Source organism: Aspergillus clavatus, genomic scaffold (genome assembly GCF_000002715.2).
Source record: "Aspergillus clavatus NRRL 1 1099423829795 genomic scaffold, whole genome shotgun sequence".
NCBI classification, from domain to species: domain Eukaryota; kingdom Fungi; phylum Ascomycota; class Eurotiomycetes; order Eurotiales; family Aspergillaceae; genus Aspergillus; species Aspergillus clavatus.
Window position 1 is genome coordinate 118,444 of NW_001517104.1, and position 16,242 is coordinate 134,685.

The window sequence follows — 16,242 nt, forward strand, 5'->3', positions numbered from 1 at the left end:
TAACTATGTACTACTACTACTACTACTACTACTACTACTACTGCGATGTCGGTGGTTAAGCTTGTTTTGTATACTCTGTATAACCGTGTTGATAGCATCGTCAATTGGTCAATCAGCGCAGGCTCTCGAGTGGGCCGATCCATTGAAATGATCTTCGTTGCTTCAATTTCTGGGACGTTGAGCCGTGGATCGTTGGATGATTGGGGAATCGCTTGTCAGTGTTATAAATAGTTGAGAGATGCTGGTAACTTGATATGACTGAAGAGTCTGGATTGGGTGTATGTCCAGAGTATATATAGAGAGAGAGATTGCTGATAGTTGATACTCACTATGGATGGCACTATTGTCCCTGTAGAAACAGTAGAAGGGGGAAAAGAAAATCACAGATATCCACTGTCTCATCTGCTGTCTAAAAAACATTCTAGAAAAAACCCAGAACTGACCCATGGATGCAGGGATTCCCATCTCCAAGGGGAGCCGTTTCATCTTGAGTGCAGTAGAGTATATTGTCTACTCCGTATATTGATACTATCTCGATAGAAATCACAGGAAATTCTCCCATAACAATGGTTAAATCTCTGTGGATCGACATCACTAGAAGCGGTTTTCTACTGTCATCTCCCATCTCCCCCTCCCCTTCTTCTGTCGACGGCTTGATGCTATTCGTATTTTCTATCTAATAATCGGGAATCCCTTGTCTGTCCGTCTTGTCTTGTCTGGTCTTGTCTGTCTCCACCCTCTTGACGCTCCCTCTCTTCTTCGTCCTGTTCTCTCTCTTTCTCTTTCTCCCTCTCACTCTTTCTTCCCCTAAACTTCTCTCACTTCTCTCATTAATCCATACCATACTCTTCTTCTTTCATCAGTTCCATCTCATAACTAGATATCCGATCCTCACCTAACTATACCCTTCTACTCAAAACGGCCCTAGTCTCCCTGTTTCCGACCCACTGGCTCCCTCACCGCGTCCCGTCCCCAGCTTCGAGGCCTTCCCGCTTGGAGCATCTTCGCCCGTGCGAAGGGCTCTGCTGGCCAGAAGCCGAAAGCCAGCAAGGTATGTACAGTAGTTAGTTATATCTATCCTGTTCCTTTTTTTTTTTTTTTTTTTTTTCCTTTCCTTTTCTTCTCCCCCCCCCCCCAATCTCATGACTTATTTATTCCCTTCCTTGCTCTGTACTTTGTGACCTGGTCTTTTGCTTTTCCTCCTCAGTGGCTCTTTTCTGCGCTGCTCCTTTGCTGATCCCCTCCGCCCCCCTGGTTAAACACTCGGAGCCGGGAGGGCGCATTGCAGCCTTGACGGCAGCGTCGCTATTGTCGTTCGTTTTGCTGTTGCTGACAGACGCGCATATTCGATTGCTGCTTGGGCTAACATCTACTCTGCAAGTAAATCGTTGAAATCGACTTTTCAAGTCACTCGTTGATTTCCTCCCTCATCCTTGTTCGACGGAGCCCCTGAGGCCGCTTTCCTCTCCCCCCCCCCTCTTGCGCGCCCCCCTCTTTCGGGTTTCCAACATTTCTGTCGAACGGCGCAGCGATTATTTCTATTTTCTGCAATGTACGTTGAACTTTCTCCCCCCAAAATCTCTGCTGGCTTTTAGACAATTGAAATCGTCTCAAGTTGGGACTCTGCTGAACCGCCCCCCTCTTGTCGCAGTATGTATTCCCCTGACCAGTTCATGAATCCCGGGCCCGCCCCCCGCCCTCCAACCGACCGTCCAAAGCTCACTCTCCCTTCAAATCCCTCCGTGGCTACTTCATTCAGCCAAATGAGCTTGAATTCGCCTGGTACACCTGGAACCGCCAATCTTTCCTTGTTTCCCAACACCAGCAGTCCAGCGCTCTCGCAAACCAAGACAAACCAGTCCGGTCAAGGGGGTGTCGCTATCGTGAAAGAAGGATATGTACGCTGCAAAGAGGACAAATTCTTGGCCACGTGGAATCAGAGATACCTCATTCTGCGTGAGTTCCGTCTCGAGTTCCTTAAGAATGAGACTGGAAAGGTGGTGTTGTCCATCCCACTCAACACAGTGACCAATGTGTCTCGTTCTGAAGACACTCGGATGGCCTTCGAAATCATTCGTCTTGCCAACGCAAAGGACGCTGCCTCCAAGGCCGCTTTGATAACCCGCGATGTCCCCACCAAGTCGATCACATGCGAAGTCAAGAGTGATGATGAGATCTACGACTGGATTGATAAGATCTACGAGCGATGCCCCGGTATGGGAGGCGTGAGCAACCCGACCAATTTCAGCCATCGTGTCCATGTTGGTTTCGATCCACAGACAGGCGCCTTCGTCGGGCTGCCCCCGGAGTGGGAGAAGCTTCTGACCGCATCCGCCATTACTAAGGAGGACTACAAGAAGAATCCTCAGGCAGTGATTGAGGTTTTGGAATTCTACTCCGATATCAAGATGCGCGAACAGAATCCCCAGTACTACGCCGGTCTGGCCTCGCCGCAGTCCAGCCAGCAGTCCAAGCCGTACAGTAACAGCTCGGTGGGCAGTTCCATTGCCCCTCCGCGACCACCTCCGCCCGCTCCTGCTCAGCGTTTGGACAGCGGGCCTACCCAGGCGACACGCTCTGCAAATTCGTCGCCTGCACACTCCCAGAGCAAGGCCGAGTCCGACCGTGCCTTCGAACAGCAGCAGCAGCAGCAGCTTGAGAGAATGAAGGAGGTGGCAGAGCAGGAGCGTCGCCGCGTCGAGGAGGACAACCGTCGGGCTCGCCAACGCGAAGAAGAGCAGAACAGACTAGACCAGGAGGCGTACAACGCGTCGATCCCCAAGACACGGGTCCCCTTAGCTAAGCAGGAGCTTGGTGGCTATAGTGCTGAGTCCTCGATGGCCGATCGTTACAAGCCTAGCCGTCCCGCACCACAGGCTCCGGGCGCCGCTCGTCAAGATCCTTCTCGTCAGTTGACCGCGCAGCGCCCAGCACCTGCCCCTCCGTCGAGCAATGGAAGCGCGGGAACGCAGCGGGACTACCAGAATTCTCCAAGCTCGCGCTATGCTCCCAACGATCCACGGACCCCGGCCGCTCGTGCCCAGAACAACGGCACCAAGGCGCAGGGTCCTCCCCCTTCGAAGCTTCCAGCTCCTGTGCAGCCAGTGAAACCATTGAACATTGCGAATAAGCAACAAACGACCAACAAGGGCAATGTTTCGGACGGGGTTCGTCAGGCAGAGGCCGCTCTGAGCAAGAAGGCGGAACCGCGCCATAAGGAAGTCCGCATGTCAGCAATGTCCGAAAACGAAGTCATGGATCGATTGCGATCCGTGGTATCAAAGGACAATCCGAATGAGTCGTATAGTAAGCAACGCAAGATCGGACAGGGTGCTTCAGGATCCGTGTATGTCGCGCGTGTCAAGGAGCATTGTGTTTCCCCCGTCGCCCGGGAATTGTACCGGCAATACGGCCCTCGTTGCCAAGTGGCCATTAAGCAGATGGATCTGCGCAGTCAACCCCGCAAGGAGCTGATTGTCAATGAGATCATCGTTATGAAGGATAGCCAGCATGCGAACATTGTCAACTTCCTTGATTCGTTCTTGCAGGAGCAGAGTAACGAGCTGTGGGTTGTGATGGAGTTTATGGAGGGAGGCGCTCTGACGGACGTCATCGACAACAACCCTGTGATCCAGGAAGATCAGATTGCGACAATTTGCGCAGAGGTAAGTTTGCAGGTTACATCCAGGTAGTCAATTCTGCTGATATGCTGATGATTTCCCTCCTTTTTTTTTCTTTCTCAAACAGACTTGCAGGGGACTTGCCCATCTTCATGGACAAAATATCATCCACCGCGACATCAAGAGTGATAACGTTCTTCTGGATCGCGCAGGTCATGTCAAAATTAGTGAGTCCAAACCGTAATCTCTTCGGGAGAAAAGAGAAAACCCGTACTGACAGGTTGGGTCATAGCCGATTTTGGATTCTGTGCCAAACTCACCGAGTCGAAAAGCAAACGTGCAACGATGGTCGGTACTCCATACTGGATGGCTCCGGAGGTGGTCAAGCAGAAAGAGTATGGCCCCAAAGTCGACTGTTGGTCATTGGGAATCATGGCCATTGAGATGATCGAGTCCGAGCCACCATACCTCAATGAGGAACCTCTCAAAGCGCTGTATCTCATTGCTACGAACGGTACTCCGCGCCTGAAGAAGCCTGAGAAGCTCAGCAAGGAGCTCAAGTCCTTCCTGAGCGTTTGTCTCTGCGTCGATGTACGTAGCCGTGCCACCGCCGATGAATTACTGGAACACGACTTCCTCAAGACAGGCTGCAGTCTGGCAAGCCTGGCCGAGCTCCTTCGGTGGAAGAAGAACAGTGGCCAGTGATCGACGTGAGGATACTCGTTGATTTCAGTTCATTCGTTGTGATCGAACTCTCCCCTCCGCGAGCGCTCACTTGTTGTTCTCAATTTACGATTTAAGCTAAATCTCGTCTCGCGCACATATGGGTCCCATTTAACACACTCCTGCCTGATTTTGATACTCTCTTACGACCTGCATGGCCTATCAGATTCCTCGTGTGATATCCGAACCGCAGAGCCTTGTTCTTTTTTTCATTTTTTCATTGAGGCCTGGCGTGGTTTATCCGGCGTTTTTTATTTTCATTTGGGGGGGTTTTTTTTTTCCCTCCTTGTTCTCCAGTTCTAATCCCTTTGGGTTGGATTTTGCTGCCCTTCCGCCACGTCTCAGTCGAGCAGGTTGTTTTCATTGATGTTTTCCTTCGTGGTTTGTATATGAACGAAGCACGAACATTCGCACGCCAAAATGTTGATGAAAGGAGAATGTCCTTCCACCATGAGGACCGACAAAAATACAGTAGGAGAAGCATGACCTGAGACCTGGATTACGTTGGATGTTTTGAAACGCTGGCTGCCAATGCTTTTGCTTTGACCATGTGGCTTCCTACTACATGCATGTGTCTACGTGCCTAATCAATGAGTGACGACCAAAAAATTCTGTTCATAGCAAGCGAAGCTCTCTCGGTCTCGGGGAGTAAGAATTTAATAGATGGATAGCATGCTTCTTTTTCTTATGTTCGCATGTACTCCATCGCTGTGTCAAACAGTGCCCCCCTCTGAACACCTCTTCGTGGGATATCATCAATCACTATTCTGCGTAAGGAACGATATTATCTAACAGTAATTGGATGTCAAAACATGTATATCAGAAAAAGATCCAATCATCGTCACAGCTCATCTCAAGACCATGATAGACATCCCCGCGTCGCGTTAGCATCTGTCTTATCACTTACACTCTCTTAATTGACAAAAATCCGCTAAGAAAGCAGTCCAGCCTGCACCTGGTTCCCCAGAAACGCCGAACACTCCCCGAAAACCACCCCCTTCAGGATGGTCTCGCCTTCTTCAAGGGCCCAGTACCCGGCGTCGGTCAGGCGCTGCTTCCACAGCGACCTCTCCGCCTCGTCGAGGTCATCCCAGGAGCGAGGCGGGGACTGCGGTTGCTGCTTTTCGCGCTCGTCGGCGGACGACATGCCGGAGAGAGAGGATTCGGAGCCCGGGGTCTCGATGAAGATATCGTTCGAGTCTGGTCTGCACTGGATAAGGACGGAGGAGACGGGGGTCTTTGCACTCGCGTCGGTGTCGTCGTCGGTGTTGGCCTCGGCGGCGCGGTGTGCGTGGAGGATGTCGCGCAGGGAGCGGGGAGGCTGTTCCCTCACAGCAGGAAGCACAGGGCCCGACGGGAGCGGGTGAGGCGGGAGAGCGTGGTAGGGGCGGGCGATGGCGGTGCGGATATCCGGAGGCAGCCACTCTGTGGCGCCGAGGTAGGGGGGCATGAGGCCGCGGATCTCGGTGAAGGCCTGGAGGAGGAGGCAGACGGTGAGGATGGAGAGGAGCGCGGCGAAGCCGCTGGCGAAGTTGGTCCAGACCTCGGACTCGCCGGGCATGACGAGGACGTAGCGCGGGGTGCGGCTGGACGGGGGCGCGGGCGCGAGCGGGAACGTGTGCACGACGACGGTGTTGCCCATGCTGATGGATGCCAGCTTGATGTACTGCGGCGGGGTCTCAGGCGTGACGGGGTGCGCTGGGGGCTGGAAATGGGAGAAACAAATTTTGGTCATGGAGAATGGGTGGACCTCGCGGAGGCTGGTGTATGGCCGGAGCTTGTCATGGCCGCGTCGCGGGTTGTATTCGACGGTCAGGATTTCGATGGATTGGTCGCTCCCGGAGACCGCGATGATAGTCTGCTCCTGGCCGTCCGGGTTTGTTCCTAGGCCACAGACGTCTAAGCCCAGTCCAATTTTGATGGTCTTGCGCAGCTTCTTGCGCCGGACAATGGTCCCAAGAGGCTTGTCTTTCGAGGCAGTCTGGTGTATGTCTAGAGTAACGAGCTCACAGCCGTTGCGATTCGGCGCATTTTGGAGCAGAAGCACGGTGGTAGGTGTAAGGAAGCGCAGCGCTCGGAATTTGAATCTTGCCCGGGGGCCTTTATCAGGCAGGGGTATGCGGTATACGCATTTGACCTCCGGCGAGGCATTGGACCGAGTTTGCGACGAAATGTCACATACAAAGACATCCGACCCGGTTGTATATGCCACTCTGTATTTCGCACCTTCGAGATCGATGATGTCCACATCCTCAGCCTCCTCGTCACTGTTCAGACGGATTCTCCCAATAACATCGGACTCGGTCGGAGTAGGAGTGACATCGAAAAAAACAATTTCTCCCGAAGCAGCTAGTCCGGTCGCGATCGCGCCCACTCGTGGTTTGTCGGCGCCCTTCCATGGGGATAGTCGCAAGATTCGCTGGTATGTGTCGGCACGGGCCTTGGTCTCTTTGGTGCGAAACAACGAAACACGCGCCAAAGGCGTCGTCTTCCCAGGCGTAGTAGACTTTGGCTTGTCCTTGGGTAGCTCTGCTTCTTTCTCGGATGCGCTCGCCGTCACTGCTTTCCTTGGGGGGTAGTCGATCTGGAACGATCTCAGGTGTTGGTTGTTATTTCGCTTCTGCTCGGCCACCGAGCTGTTGATGCCAGCCAGAGCAATGATCGAATCGTCGCTAGCCTGTGCAGCAGCTAGTGAAGTCACCGAGTCCTCATCGCGTGATAGTTCGATGTCAACGACCTCCGAGATTTCGCTGCGTTTGGAAGTGTTCAAGAGTGCCTAGATTCCGTGAAGGCTTAAATGTTAGCACAACACCCTGTAATTGACAACTTAACCATCATGCAAGGTAGGTATCAGTTAGTCTGATAAACAGAAAGGAAGGAAACTTGCGATTTTATTTCCAACACCACTGCGACCTTCACCTCCACCGCCCCCAACAAGCAGGAACCCATAGTTTCGCGGATCGAAGTCGGCTGCAAAGAGGGGACAAGACAACGTTAGTTTGGCCGAGGGAATAACAGGGGCCATCGTTAAATGACGGGATGTCGTCTAGATGTTGGTCTGAATAGAGAGCGCAGAAAAGCACAAATGATAACAGTCAACAAACGGTGAAGAAGAGAAGGACACCTCCGCCCTGTCGAGATGGCCAGCTGGAGTTCCGCAATGACGCGGGTGTTGGCTCACTTTCCGCCCCGGGGTTCTTGGCATCGGGGCTTGTTTCTTCAGCACCTTAAGCATACTGAATAGTACAGCGACTCAGTTACACATTTCCTACGACGCTCAACTCAAAATACTCAACGGTAGAAGACTGCATGAATGGATAATCCTCAGACACGCAGGATATCATTAATGATCCACATACTTTTATTACACTCGCAGTGGTGGGCCATACAGCAGCTCAAATAATCTAATCAACTTCCTGGCCAGTGAATTCAGGAAGCTCCTTGCGGATATCTTCCCACGACTTCTCGCCGTCTACTAGAGACTTGATGGCCTGTAGAATCTCCTCCTCGCTGGCACGGACCTGCTTTGTCGTGTCACGATCACGCAGAGTGAAGGTGTTATCCTTCACCGACTGGAAATCAACGGTGATGCCAAAAGGTGTACCAAGTTCGTCGTTACGCGCGTAGCGCTTACCGATACTGGCGGAGGAGTCGTCAACCCTGTTGGATACTCCCAAGCGCCGCAGCTTGGTCATCAGCTGCTGCAGCAGAGGGCGGAAGGAGGCGTGCGTCGAGAGAGGAACGATCAGAACCTTGGTAGGAGCGATAACAGGAGGGAAGGAAAGAACCTGGAAATAAAATTAGTACATGATCAAGGGCCATTAGCAGACTGAATCGTATAGATGGACTTACGCCACGAGCTTCATCGCCCTCGCGAGACCAGTAGACATGCTCAATCATGCTGTACAGGATTCTGCCAATACCAAACGATGGCTCAATGACGTTAGGTGTGTACTCGCGGATGTTTTCAACGCGAGTGCGCTTCTCAATCTTGACAATGTCCTGGTCAAGCTCAACCTTGCCAGAGCCAACACCCTCCACCTCCACTTCAATCTTGCCATTTTTCTCCAGATCGATGGCCAGCTTCTCACGGAATTCCTGGGAAAGAGCCTCAACGGCAGCCGCCACGGCCTTTCCGTCCTTCTTGAAGCGGGGCCCGAACTTCTTCTTGTCCAGATCAACCTGCCACTCTTCGATTCTCAGAGGCTCGGCACGGGGCTCACGGACAACGAGAGGAGCGCCGGTCTTGTTCTTGTGCACAGTCAAGTCATAGGCACTGCGGTCGGCGCAACCAACACATTCAATCCAGCCATAGCTGGTTTGGAGTTCCGCATCCCAGCAATCCGCAGCATAGTGGGCCATCTCGTTAGCCATGTGCTGACGGAAACGAAGCTTGCTCGGGTCCACACCAAGCTTGTAAAGGAACGACTGGATACGTGCAATGAAGTATCCGAGGGTTTCATTGTCCACGAGTCCAATCTCAACAGCCTTGCCGATAGTCATCCTCTGGGTCTTGGTGCTTCCAGACAGCTGGACGTCGCGGGGGAGCAAAGACATCTCAGTGTCCTTGACTTCTGCAAAGCGAGGGTGCTTCTTACCACCCTCAGGGTCCACGTAGTGCTCAATTTCAGCCATGAGGAACTCACGCACTCGCAGCAGACCGGCGCGAGGAGAGATCTCATTCCGGAAAGACTTACCAATGGAGGCAGATGCAAAGGGCATAGACTGCTGGTTGAATTCGAGGAGCTTCTGGAAGTTGAGGAACTGGCCCTGAGCGGTTTCGGGGCGCAGATAACCGGGCATGTTGCTGCTGGGTCCAATTGAGGTCTGGAACATGAGGTTGAAAGCAACGGGAGGGAGGAGGTTGCCATCAGTCGCTGGGTTTCTGATATCGTACTTGGCGATGAGCTCCTCCAGCTGGGGGCCATCGAAGTTGTCAATCTGCGCCAGAACCTCCTCGTATTCCTTAACGACAGCGTCGTCCAGCTTGACAGCCTTTGCGTCCTTGGACTTCTTCTTCTTCTTGGCCTCCTTCTCCTCATCCACCACGACCTTTTCACCACGAGCCTCCTTGTCGCCCTTCAGGCGAGATTCTAGGACTTCCTCCACCAAGTGATCGGCGCGGAAGATCTCTCCGGTCTTTGGGTCCTTGCACATCCAGTCGGCGAACTTGTCGACGTGTCCGCTGGTCTTCAGAATCTCGTGCGGGGTAAGCATTGTGCAGTCCATTTCCAACATATCCTCCTCCAGCACGAAATGCTTGCGCCACACATCCACAATGTTGTTCAGAAGAGCGGTACCGGGCGGGCCATAGTCGTAGAGACCAGAGACGCCTCCGTAGATCTCGAAAGCGGGGGTGTAGAAGAGACGGCGCCGGAGCATCGAGTCGAGGACCGTACGGTCCACGACCTTGCCGGTCTTGGTAGTTACACTCGCCATCGCGTGGTGGTTCTTCTTGGATGCCTGGACAGCCTTGAGAGCAGCGGTGGTGTGGTAGAAGCTTCTGGCGGGGTTGCAGAGAGGAATTTGGCGGGGAAGAAAGAGTCGAAGAAAAGGCGATTGAGTCATCCACCACGTGAGTCGGCACCCAAACACCAACAATGGCGGTTAGAACAGACTGAAGAGATAAGCAGATAGCTAAGAAGACTAGGGACGAAACGAATGTAAAACAATTCGACTTGTGCAGCTCCCTATATTTCTTTGGGTTTTCTTTTTTTTTATTTTCCCAGGGGTTGAGTCGCATTGCCGCAATAGGCAATTCTGGCCTATCTGAGTCCAGTCTCCGCCGGCGAAACGTTTGCCCGCCAAAATTATTGTGATTTACTTTTCTTCCGCCCGGAGGATGTGTACAGCAGCACGAGTCTGATCAGCAAAAAGGCTCTGATTCGCATTCCAATCCGTGCTCAGGATGGTTTCTAGAAAGTCTCAGTCTAGGCCTCCTCCCAATGCTGGGATGGAGTTCAAGCCCGCCAACAAATTGAGGCGTCAGATGCTTCATGTCAAGCGGAAGCGTGCCAAGGACTCCGAGAGACGAGCAGAACGATTCAGAGTAAAAAAGGAAGAGTCTAAGAGCCCAAAGTTGAAGGAAGATCGTCTCAAACGGAATATTCCTCTGACTCTGGACCGCAAGCGTGTGTGGGACGACGCCGATAGTGACGTTGAGGATGCGTTAGGCTTGAGCGTGGATGTTGAGCGCATCAAGCGACAAAGGAAAGAAGAGGAGGACGAGCTCAATCGGCCCTTGGAGGAGGGTGAAGATGACTCGGACGCTTCCGCAGATGACTCGCAAGATGAAGACGATGTCGACAGCATGCTCGCTACGAGTGACGAAGAGGAGGACGATGAGGAGGGAGACGAGGATGAGAAGGCTGCAAAGGACGAGAACCGAGGCCGCAAGAAGTCCTCTCTGCCATCTGCTACAGAGCGCGCAACCAGCCCAAGTCAATCGACTCGCAGTACGAATCTCAATCTTGCGCCCGAGGCCCTCGCCGCAAAATTCCCGAGCCTATTCTCGTCAGAAGCTCCTCCAACACCCAAGATCCTCATCACGACCTCCCTCAACTCAACCCTCCACAACGAAGCCGAATCGCTCACCGATCTGTTCCCCAACAGTGTGTATATTCGCCGCACAGCTCACCGATACTCTCACAAGTTCTCCATCCGTGAGATCGCCTCTTTCGCCTCGAACCGAAACTTTACCGCTGTTGTGGTTGTACAGGAGGATCAGAAAAGGCCATCCGGGTTGACCATAGTCCACCTGCCCAAGGGCCCCACCTTCCATTTCACCATTAGCAGATGGGTTGAGGGCAAGAGACTCCCAGGTCACGGAAACGCAACCGACCATTGGCCGGAATTGATTCTCAACAACTTCCGCACTCCCCTCGGTCTTCTGACAGCTCATCTGTTCCGGACCATGTTCCCCCCTCAGCCAGAGCTTGAAGGGCGGCAAGTCGTCACCATTCATAACCAGAGAGATTACTTGTTCCTTCGACGCCATCGTTATGTGTTCCGGGAGAAGCGTGAAACCGAGAAGAGTGTTGTTGGTACAGACGGCAAGGAGATCAAGGGCGTTGAAGGCATCCGTGCCGGTCTCCAGGAGCTTGGGCCTGCGATCAATATGAAGCTGCGCCGGGTGGACAAGGGGATCCAACGAGCTAGTGGACAGGAGTGGGAGTGGAAGGGAGGGATGGAGAAGCAGCGCACCAAGTTCCAGCTGTAGCGTTCTTATATGCTGCTTGGTGTTTTCTTGCTGTGTATTCGATTGCATGATTTGGTTTGCACGGAGTTCAGATATCAAAAAATGGGGCAGGTTTGTTTCTTTTTTTCACATATAATGATTGGTTTTATTCGTTCCAGGGGTCCTTTTATCACTTCTGTAGATAACATATAGATCATATACTAGCACCATATCAATTATCCTAACAAGAAACTCTTTCTCTTTATTGCCAAGTTCAAGAATGTTGATCTGGAATATCCGGCGAGAACAGGGAGAGCGATCTCAAGTGGCCGCGGACCAAACGTCAAAATGACCATCGGGTTACTATTTCCAAGATATGAAGACAGGGCCCATACGAGTCAGCCATATCCTAGTCCACTGTGTCGAAGACTCGCTTGAGTAGACTGTTCCTTTGCTGCTCTTTTACTGGAGCACAGGATATGGGCTTGCGGCCAGTGATGATCTTTACGCGAGCGGTCATTTTGTCGGCCATCATGATTTCTCTCTTTATTTTGGCACATAGATCACGTACTCCTTCCGCGGTCCAGTTGCGTGTAGCTGTGAGCTGTCGGAGACCATATGCCTCCAGGCCCTCCAGAAGCGCAATGAGTACCATTTTCCCCATGGTCTTTTCATGCGGGTCCTCCGGCCACAATCCAATTGGCACGGTGCGCTCCGTGACTTGAACATCCACGAAACCGGCGGCGCTCAATATACAGGGTCGAAGGTGGCTCAAATCACGGGAGGATCCTGCAACTTCGGCGGCGGATCGGATTGCAGAAGTATAGTCCCTGAAGTATGAATTGTCGAGATGGGTAAGAGTCACGGTATCAGCCGCTGGATCGGTATCGGCAACCTCAATATAGCCCCCAGGCGCAAGGTGTTGGAAAGCCTGCTGGTAGATGAAGTTCCAGTCCTGGAAAGCGCCGGAAAGCCCACGTATGTGGACCAGGTCGAACGGCTCAGTGTAGGCCCACACCCTTCTAGCGTCATCAAGTTGAAAAGATACATTGGGGAGGTCAAGGTCATTCAGTCCGCCGTCGAAAACCCCAATATCCGAGGCCACAATTGTGGCATTGGGATACATGCCACTCATCTCGATAGCCCAATCACCTGGGCCGGTCCCAATATCCAGTATACGGGGTGCATTTTGAGTGATGGGAACAGAGGTCAAGCTGCCCTCCAGTAGTAGAAGGTACACCTGATGGATGATGTTCAAGCGCGTCTGCTCCGGCTCATCGTTGGGCATGAAGTATGTTTCGTTGCAATACCGCCTGTCGTTCTCAATGACGATCTCGATCTCTCGTTCTTCAAAGGAGCCCATGGAATCTCTACTCTGGTCAGCAACTGCTCAATATGCAAGCCCCATCTGATAATATGTTCTTAGGGTGATGTGGTGGGGAAGCCAACATGTCCGAAAGCGAATCGTAATCCGGTTTTTGTCTGAGACCAGGATTCCATGGGCTTTCTACTGCTGAATTAGTGTCATCCGCCTCCATTGGCCCGGCGAAGACATAGTCCGACGGTCGAGATGGTTCGTCGGCCATGACATGACGGAATTATTGGAGTATCGCCTAGGAAGAAGAATGCTGTTCCGTTAAAACTCGCTGATGGAGCTCTGTTCACATAACAACCGTCAAACAAGGGTCTGTTGTGAAGTTAGTTGTGTGTTACATTTCTCTGTTGGATTGGTATCCGATGTGTACTTCAGCAGTGCACTTTGATGTCTTACTCACAAGAGAAATAAGATGATAGATGTGATTGATTGAGTAGCAACATAGAATAGTGGTCAAATAGCCACTCGGACAACAGCCATGCTTAGAGAAGGACACGGAGAATGAGAGATAGCAAGGGGAAAGTGGTGTGTCCACCCAGGGACCCTTCTGCTCAGCCAGCACTTAGAAGAAGTCAGAACAGAAAAAGGCACCCCGAGTTGGAGGATGCTAAGCGAAGTCAATTTAAAACAGCATAGTGGCATGTCATTCGAATACTAGTCGAGCATTCCAGGCTGGCCTAAACTATCACACTGTGCATCCTAAAATAGAAGACAGTCTGTAGGAGAGACTAGGAGAAGTAGCCGAGATGAGCCTATAAGAAGGACGAGAGGGACCTAGAGAACACCGATTTGATGAGCAAGAGAGCAATAACAGGCTTCAGCGCAAGAGCTATGAGCTTGATTCATTCTGGTTCAGTAAACAGTGCATGATCATCCTGATCGTATCATCCGAGTTGCCATGATGAATGCCACCAAACCAGGTATTGGTGGGTGTTGTTGGATCTTGGGTCCTGGAAACCTTTCAGTCTGGGAGGCTAAAAACCATTTAGACCCATAATACCGACTCTCGGTACGACGCACTGGCACCGTGCCCAGGATGATGGGGACCCAGCTAGAAGGGACGGCTTGATCGACCGGACTGTTTACCAACAGATCAGCATGCAATAGCCCAATCTGAAAGGACTAAGGAATCCGGTTCAGCCAACTGGACTAGGGCCCAAACCGGTTAGCAGAGAGTCCGATTCCCATAACCAATCCTCTCTGCAGTCTGCAAGTATGATAGACCTGGGAATTGGGATACAAGATTAAGCCGCCCGGAATGCAAAGAAAGATGATTATCAATCTTCCTTCAAGCAAGGTTTACTCATTTCCGCTCTCCTGATCAGTTGTACTTATCTAAATCGCCATAACAAAAGCTTAGGGTACGTTGTTTGCAGCCAAATGTGAAAGAAAGTGGAGAGATGCGTTAGGCGATTCAGGCCTTGTTTATTGTGTCGCGCCGTCGAAGTATCCGCCATTGTTCATCCCATCTTTGGGGAAGCCATTTGTGCAGTCCCATGATATTGGTAAATGGCGTTTTCGCCAGGATCCATCAGGCCAAAAGGACTTTGATGTCTCGAAAGTCGAAGTCCAGACACTCAAAATCCGAACACATTCTTTCAAAGTCCGACTTTCGACTTTCAAATCCCGTAGTTATTAGTGAGCATGTACGGCGTACGCACTGACACGGCTATCTCCGAGACCTTGTAAAGGATGAGCGAGATAAATGTGCTATGCATGATTAGCCAACCAGGAACCAGCCCCAAAAAATATCGAGGATTCCGGGGGACATTGTGAGTCTGAGGTGATTTGAATAGTGGAGGGTTTAGCGAGAAAGGAGGACTTATGGATAGAGGAAAAGAGACGAAGATGAAAGATGGCGATATGTAATTTGCATGGAGTATGGTACTTACAGTGAATGAAGGTGATAGAAAATGATCCTAGGATGATTCCAGCAATCCAAATCAGAATAGATCTGGATAGTGGCAGATGATAGAAGGCAGCAAGTGACAGTCCAAGCTTGCTGTAGGTATTCAGATCTTGAGTTCAGCTACTTTATTCTGAAGAACCTTGAAGAGCACATGATCATTCTGAGTACACTCAGGCTCGATGAGAGACTTTACATTCCTATGGTCTGAAAATTCTACACAATGAAGATGTTGCTAATAAGCATGTTCCAGATACTTACTCTCTTTCATCATTCTTAACTACTACGTAGTGAGTACCTATTTACTCTTCCCATTGCCGCAGCTCATTTGTTGACATTGCCCCCACAGTTAGTTAACCTGACGATCTCCCGCGCCGCAAGATTCTTTTCTATTGCTGTCCGAGGTTCATGAATGAGAGAACTCGAAGCTTGCGACAACAAGCATAACCACCTACCATCTCTCATCTTTCCAATCACAGTAATAGCCACCTCCAATCGGAACCAGGTCGCGTCAATCCCTGATGAAAAGGTGTATCCCTGAACGCTTCGGGAACAGCTCCAACCCTCCCAGCTAACTTTCAAGGGAAACACGTCCCAGTCTCATATCGCCATCGCATGATCTTCATTCAGATTGTACCGCAATGGCAGCTGAACTCAAAATCCCGCGCCGATTCCTATTCATCGCCTCGATCGGGAACCCCCGTCCATACCGCCAAACACGACACAGCGCGGGACATATCCTCCTCGATGCACTTGTCCCTCTGCTCCCCACTAGGATGCCTCTGGTATCTGCCAGACAGCCATCGGCGGGTCCCATCTTCTACAAAACATGGTATAGCCCATCCTACATGAACGAGTCTGGGACGAAGCTGGTCCGACAGCTGAAGAACTGGATGTCTGCCACACAAACCGACGTGCTGAGAGGAGCAGTACAGCCCGGGGATGTTGCGCTGCCGAGAAACCTGGCAGTGCCATCGCCAGAGAAAGCAGAATGGCAAGTACGGGGCGTTGATCCGTCCTCACTAAAGACTTTCCAACCTACCTTGGTAATCTTACACGATGAACTCGAGGCGCCATTAGGGAAGGTGAAGGTGAAAAGGGGTGGGCCCGAGAAGGCCAGTCTACGTGGTCATCGCGGCTTGATCAGCGCCATGGAAAGTCTCCGTGGAAAGGGCCTTTATCCACCACGGACGGGCCAGGCAGCGCAGGGAGTTGACGGCGGTTTGTCCGTCCTCCGTGTGGGAGTTGGCATTGGTCGCCCGTCGACGCGAACCCGGAATGATGTTGCAGACTATGTCCTCACCGAAATGAATGCCGCTGAATTGGCCGCTGTCCGTGCAGCCGCAGTGCCTGTCTTGGATATACTGGCAGACGAACTCTATCGAGCCAAAGACGACAACTGATATCTGCATGAATCAACGCCGTACCGGGGTTCGGGAAT

General features: G+C 51.8%; 6 protein-coding genes across 6 annotated transcripts, besides 5 other annotated features; 3 read left to right on the forward strand and 3 right to left on the reverse strand.

The window, feature by feature from the left end:
* Nucleotides 1–8: 8 nt before the first annotated feature.
* Nucleotides 9–41: a microsatellite.
* Nucleotides 9–42: a microsatellite.
* A 662-nt stretch (nt 43–704) lies between these two features.
* Nucleotides 705–728: a microsatellite.
* A 40-nt stretch (nt 729–768) lies between these two features.
* Nucleotides 769–803: a microsatellite.
* A 283-nt stretch (nt 804–1,086) lies between these two features.
* Nucleotides 1,087–1,122: a microsatellite.
* A 530-nt stretch (nt 1,123–1,652) lies between these two features.
* Nucleotides 1,653–4,325, forward strand: ACLA_009160 (serine/threonine protein kinase CLA4; the record flags this gene model as incomplete). The annotated part of the gene is made up of 3 exons (XM_001273921.1): nt 1,653–3,665; nt 3,748–3,847; nt 3,913–4,325. 3 exons carry the CDS (start codon nt 1,653–1,655, stop codon nt 4,323–4,325), a joined length of 2,526 nt encoding a protein of 841 aa, XP_001273922.1.
* A 949-nt stretch (nt 4,326–5,274) lies between these two features.
* ACLA_009170 (uncharacterized protein) lies at nt 5,275–7,578 on the reverse strand (the record flags this gene model as incomplete). The annotated part of the gene is made up of 2 exons (XM_001273922.1): nt 5,275–7,119; nt 7,525–7,578. 2 exons carry the CDS (start codon nt 7,576–7,578, stop codon nt 5,275–5,277), a joined length of 1,899 nt encoding a protein of 632 aa, XP_001273923.1.
* A 169-nt stretch (nt 7,579–7,747) lies between these two features.
* ACLA_009180 (glycine--tRNA ligase) lies at nt 7,748–9,911 on the reverse strand (the record flags this gene model as incomplete). Its single annotated transcript, XM_001273923.1, has 2 exons — nt 7,748–8,131; nt 8,196–9,911. 2 exons carry the CDS (start codon nt 9,909–9,911, stop codon nt 7,748–7,750), a joined length of 2,100 nt encoding a protein of 699 aa, XP_001273924.1.
* Nucleotides 9,912–10,251: 340 nt separating this feature from the next.
* Nucleotides 10,252–11,562, forward strand: ACLA_009190 (rRNA-binding ribosome biosynthesis protein RPF1; the record flags this gene model as incomplete). Its single annotated transcript, XM_001273924.1, has 1 exon — nt 10,252–11,562. One exon carries the CDS (start codon nt 10,252–10,254, stop codon nt 11,560–11,562), a length of 1,311 nt encoding a protein of 436 aa, XP_001273925.1.
* Nucleotides 11,563–11,929: 367 nt separating this feature from the next.
* On the reverse strand, nt 11,930–12,883 carry ACLA_009200 (class I SAM-dependent methyltransferase; the record flags this gene model as incomplete). The annotated part of the gene is made up of 1 exon (XM_001273925.1): nt 11,930–12,883. The coding sequence occupies one exon, from the start codon at nt 12,881–12,883 to the stop codon at nt 11,930–11,932; it is 954 nt and encodes a 317-aa protein (XP_001273926.1).
* Nucleotides 12,884–15,442: 2,559 nt separating this feature from the next.
* Nucleotides 15,443–16,204, forward strand: ACLA_009210 (aminoacyl-tRNA hydrolase; the record flags this gene model as incomplete). The annotated part of the gene is made up of 1 exon (XM_001273926.1): nt 15,443–16,204. The coding sequence occupies one exon, from the start codon at nt 15,443–15,445 to the stop codon at nt 16,202–16,204; it is 762 nt and encodes a 253-aa protein (XP_001273927.1).
* Between the last annotated feature and the right edge of the window lie 38 nt (nt 16,205–16,242).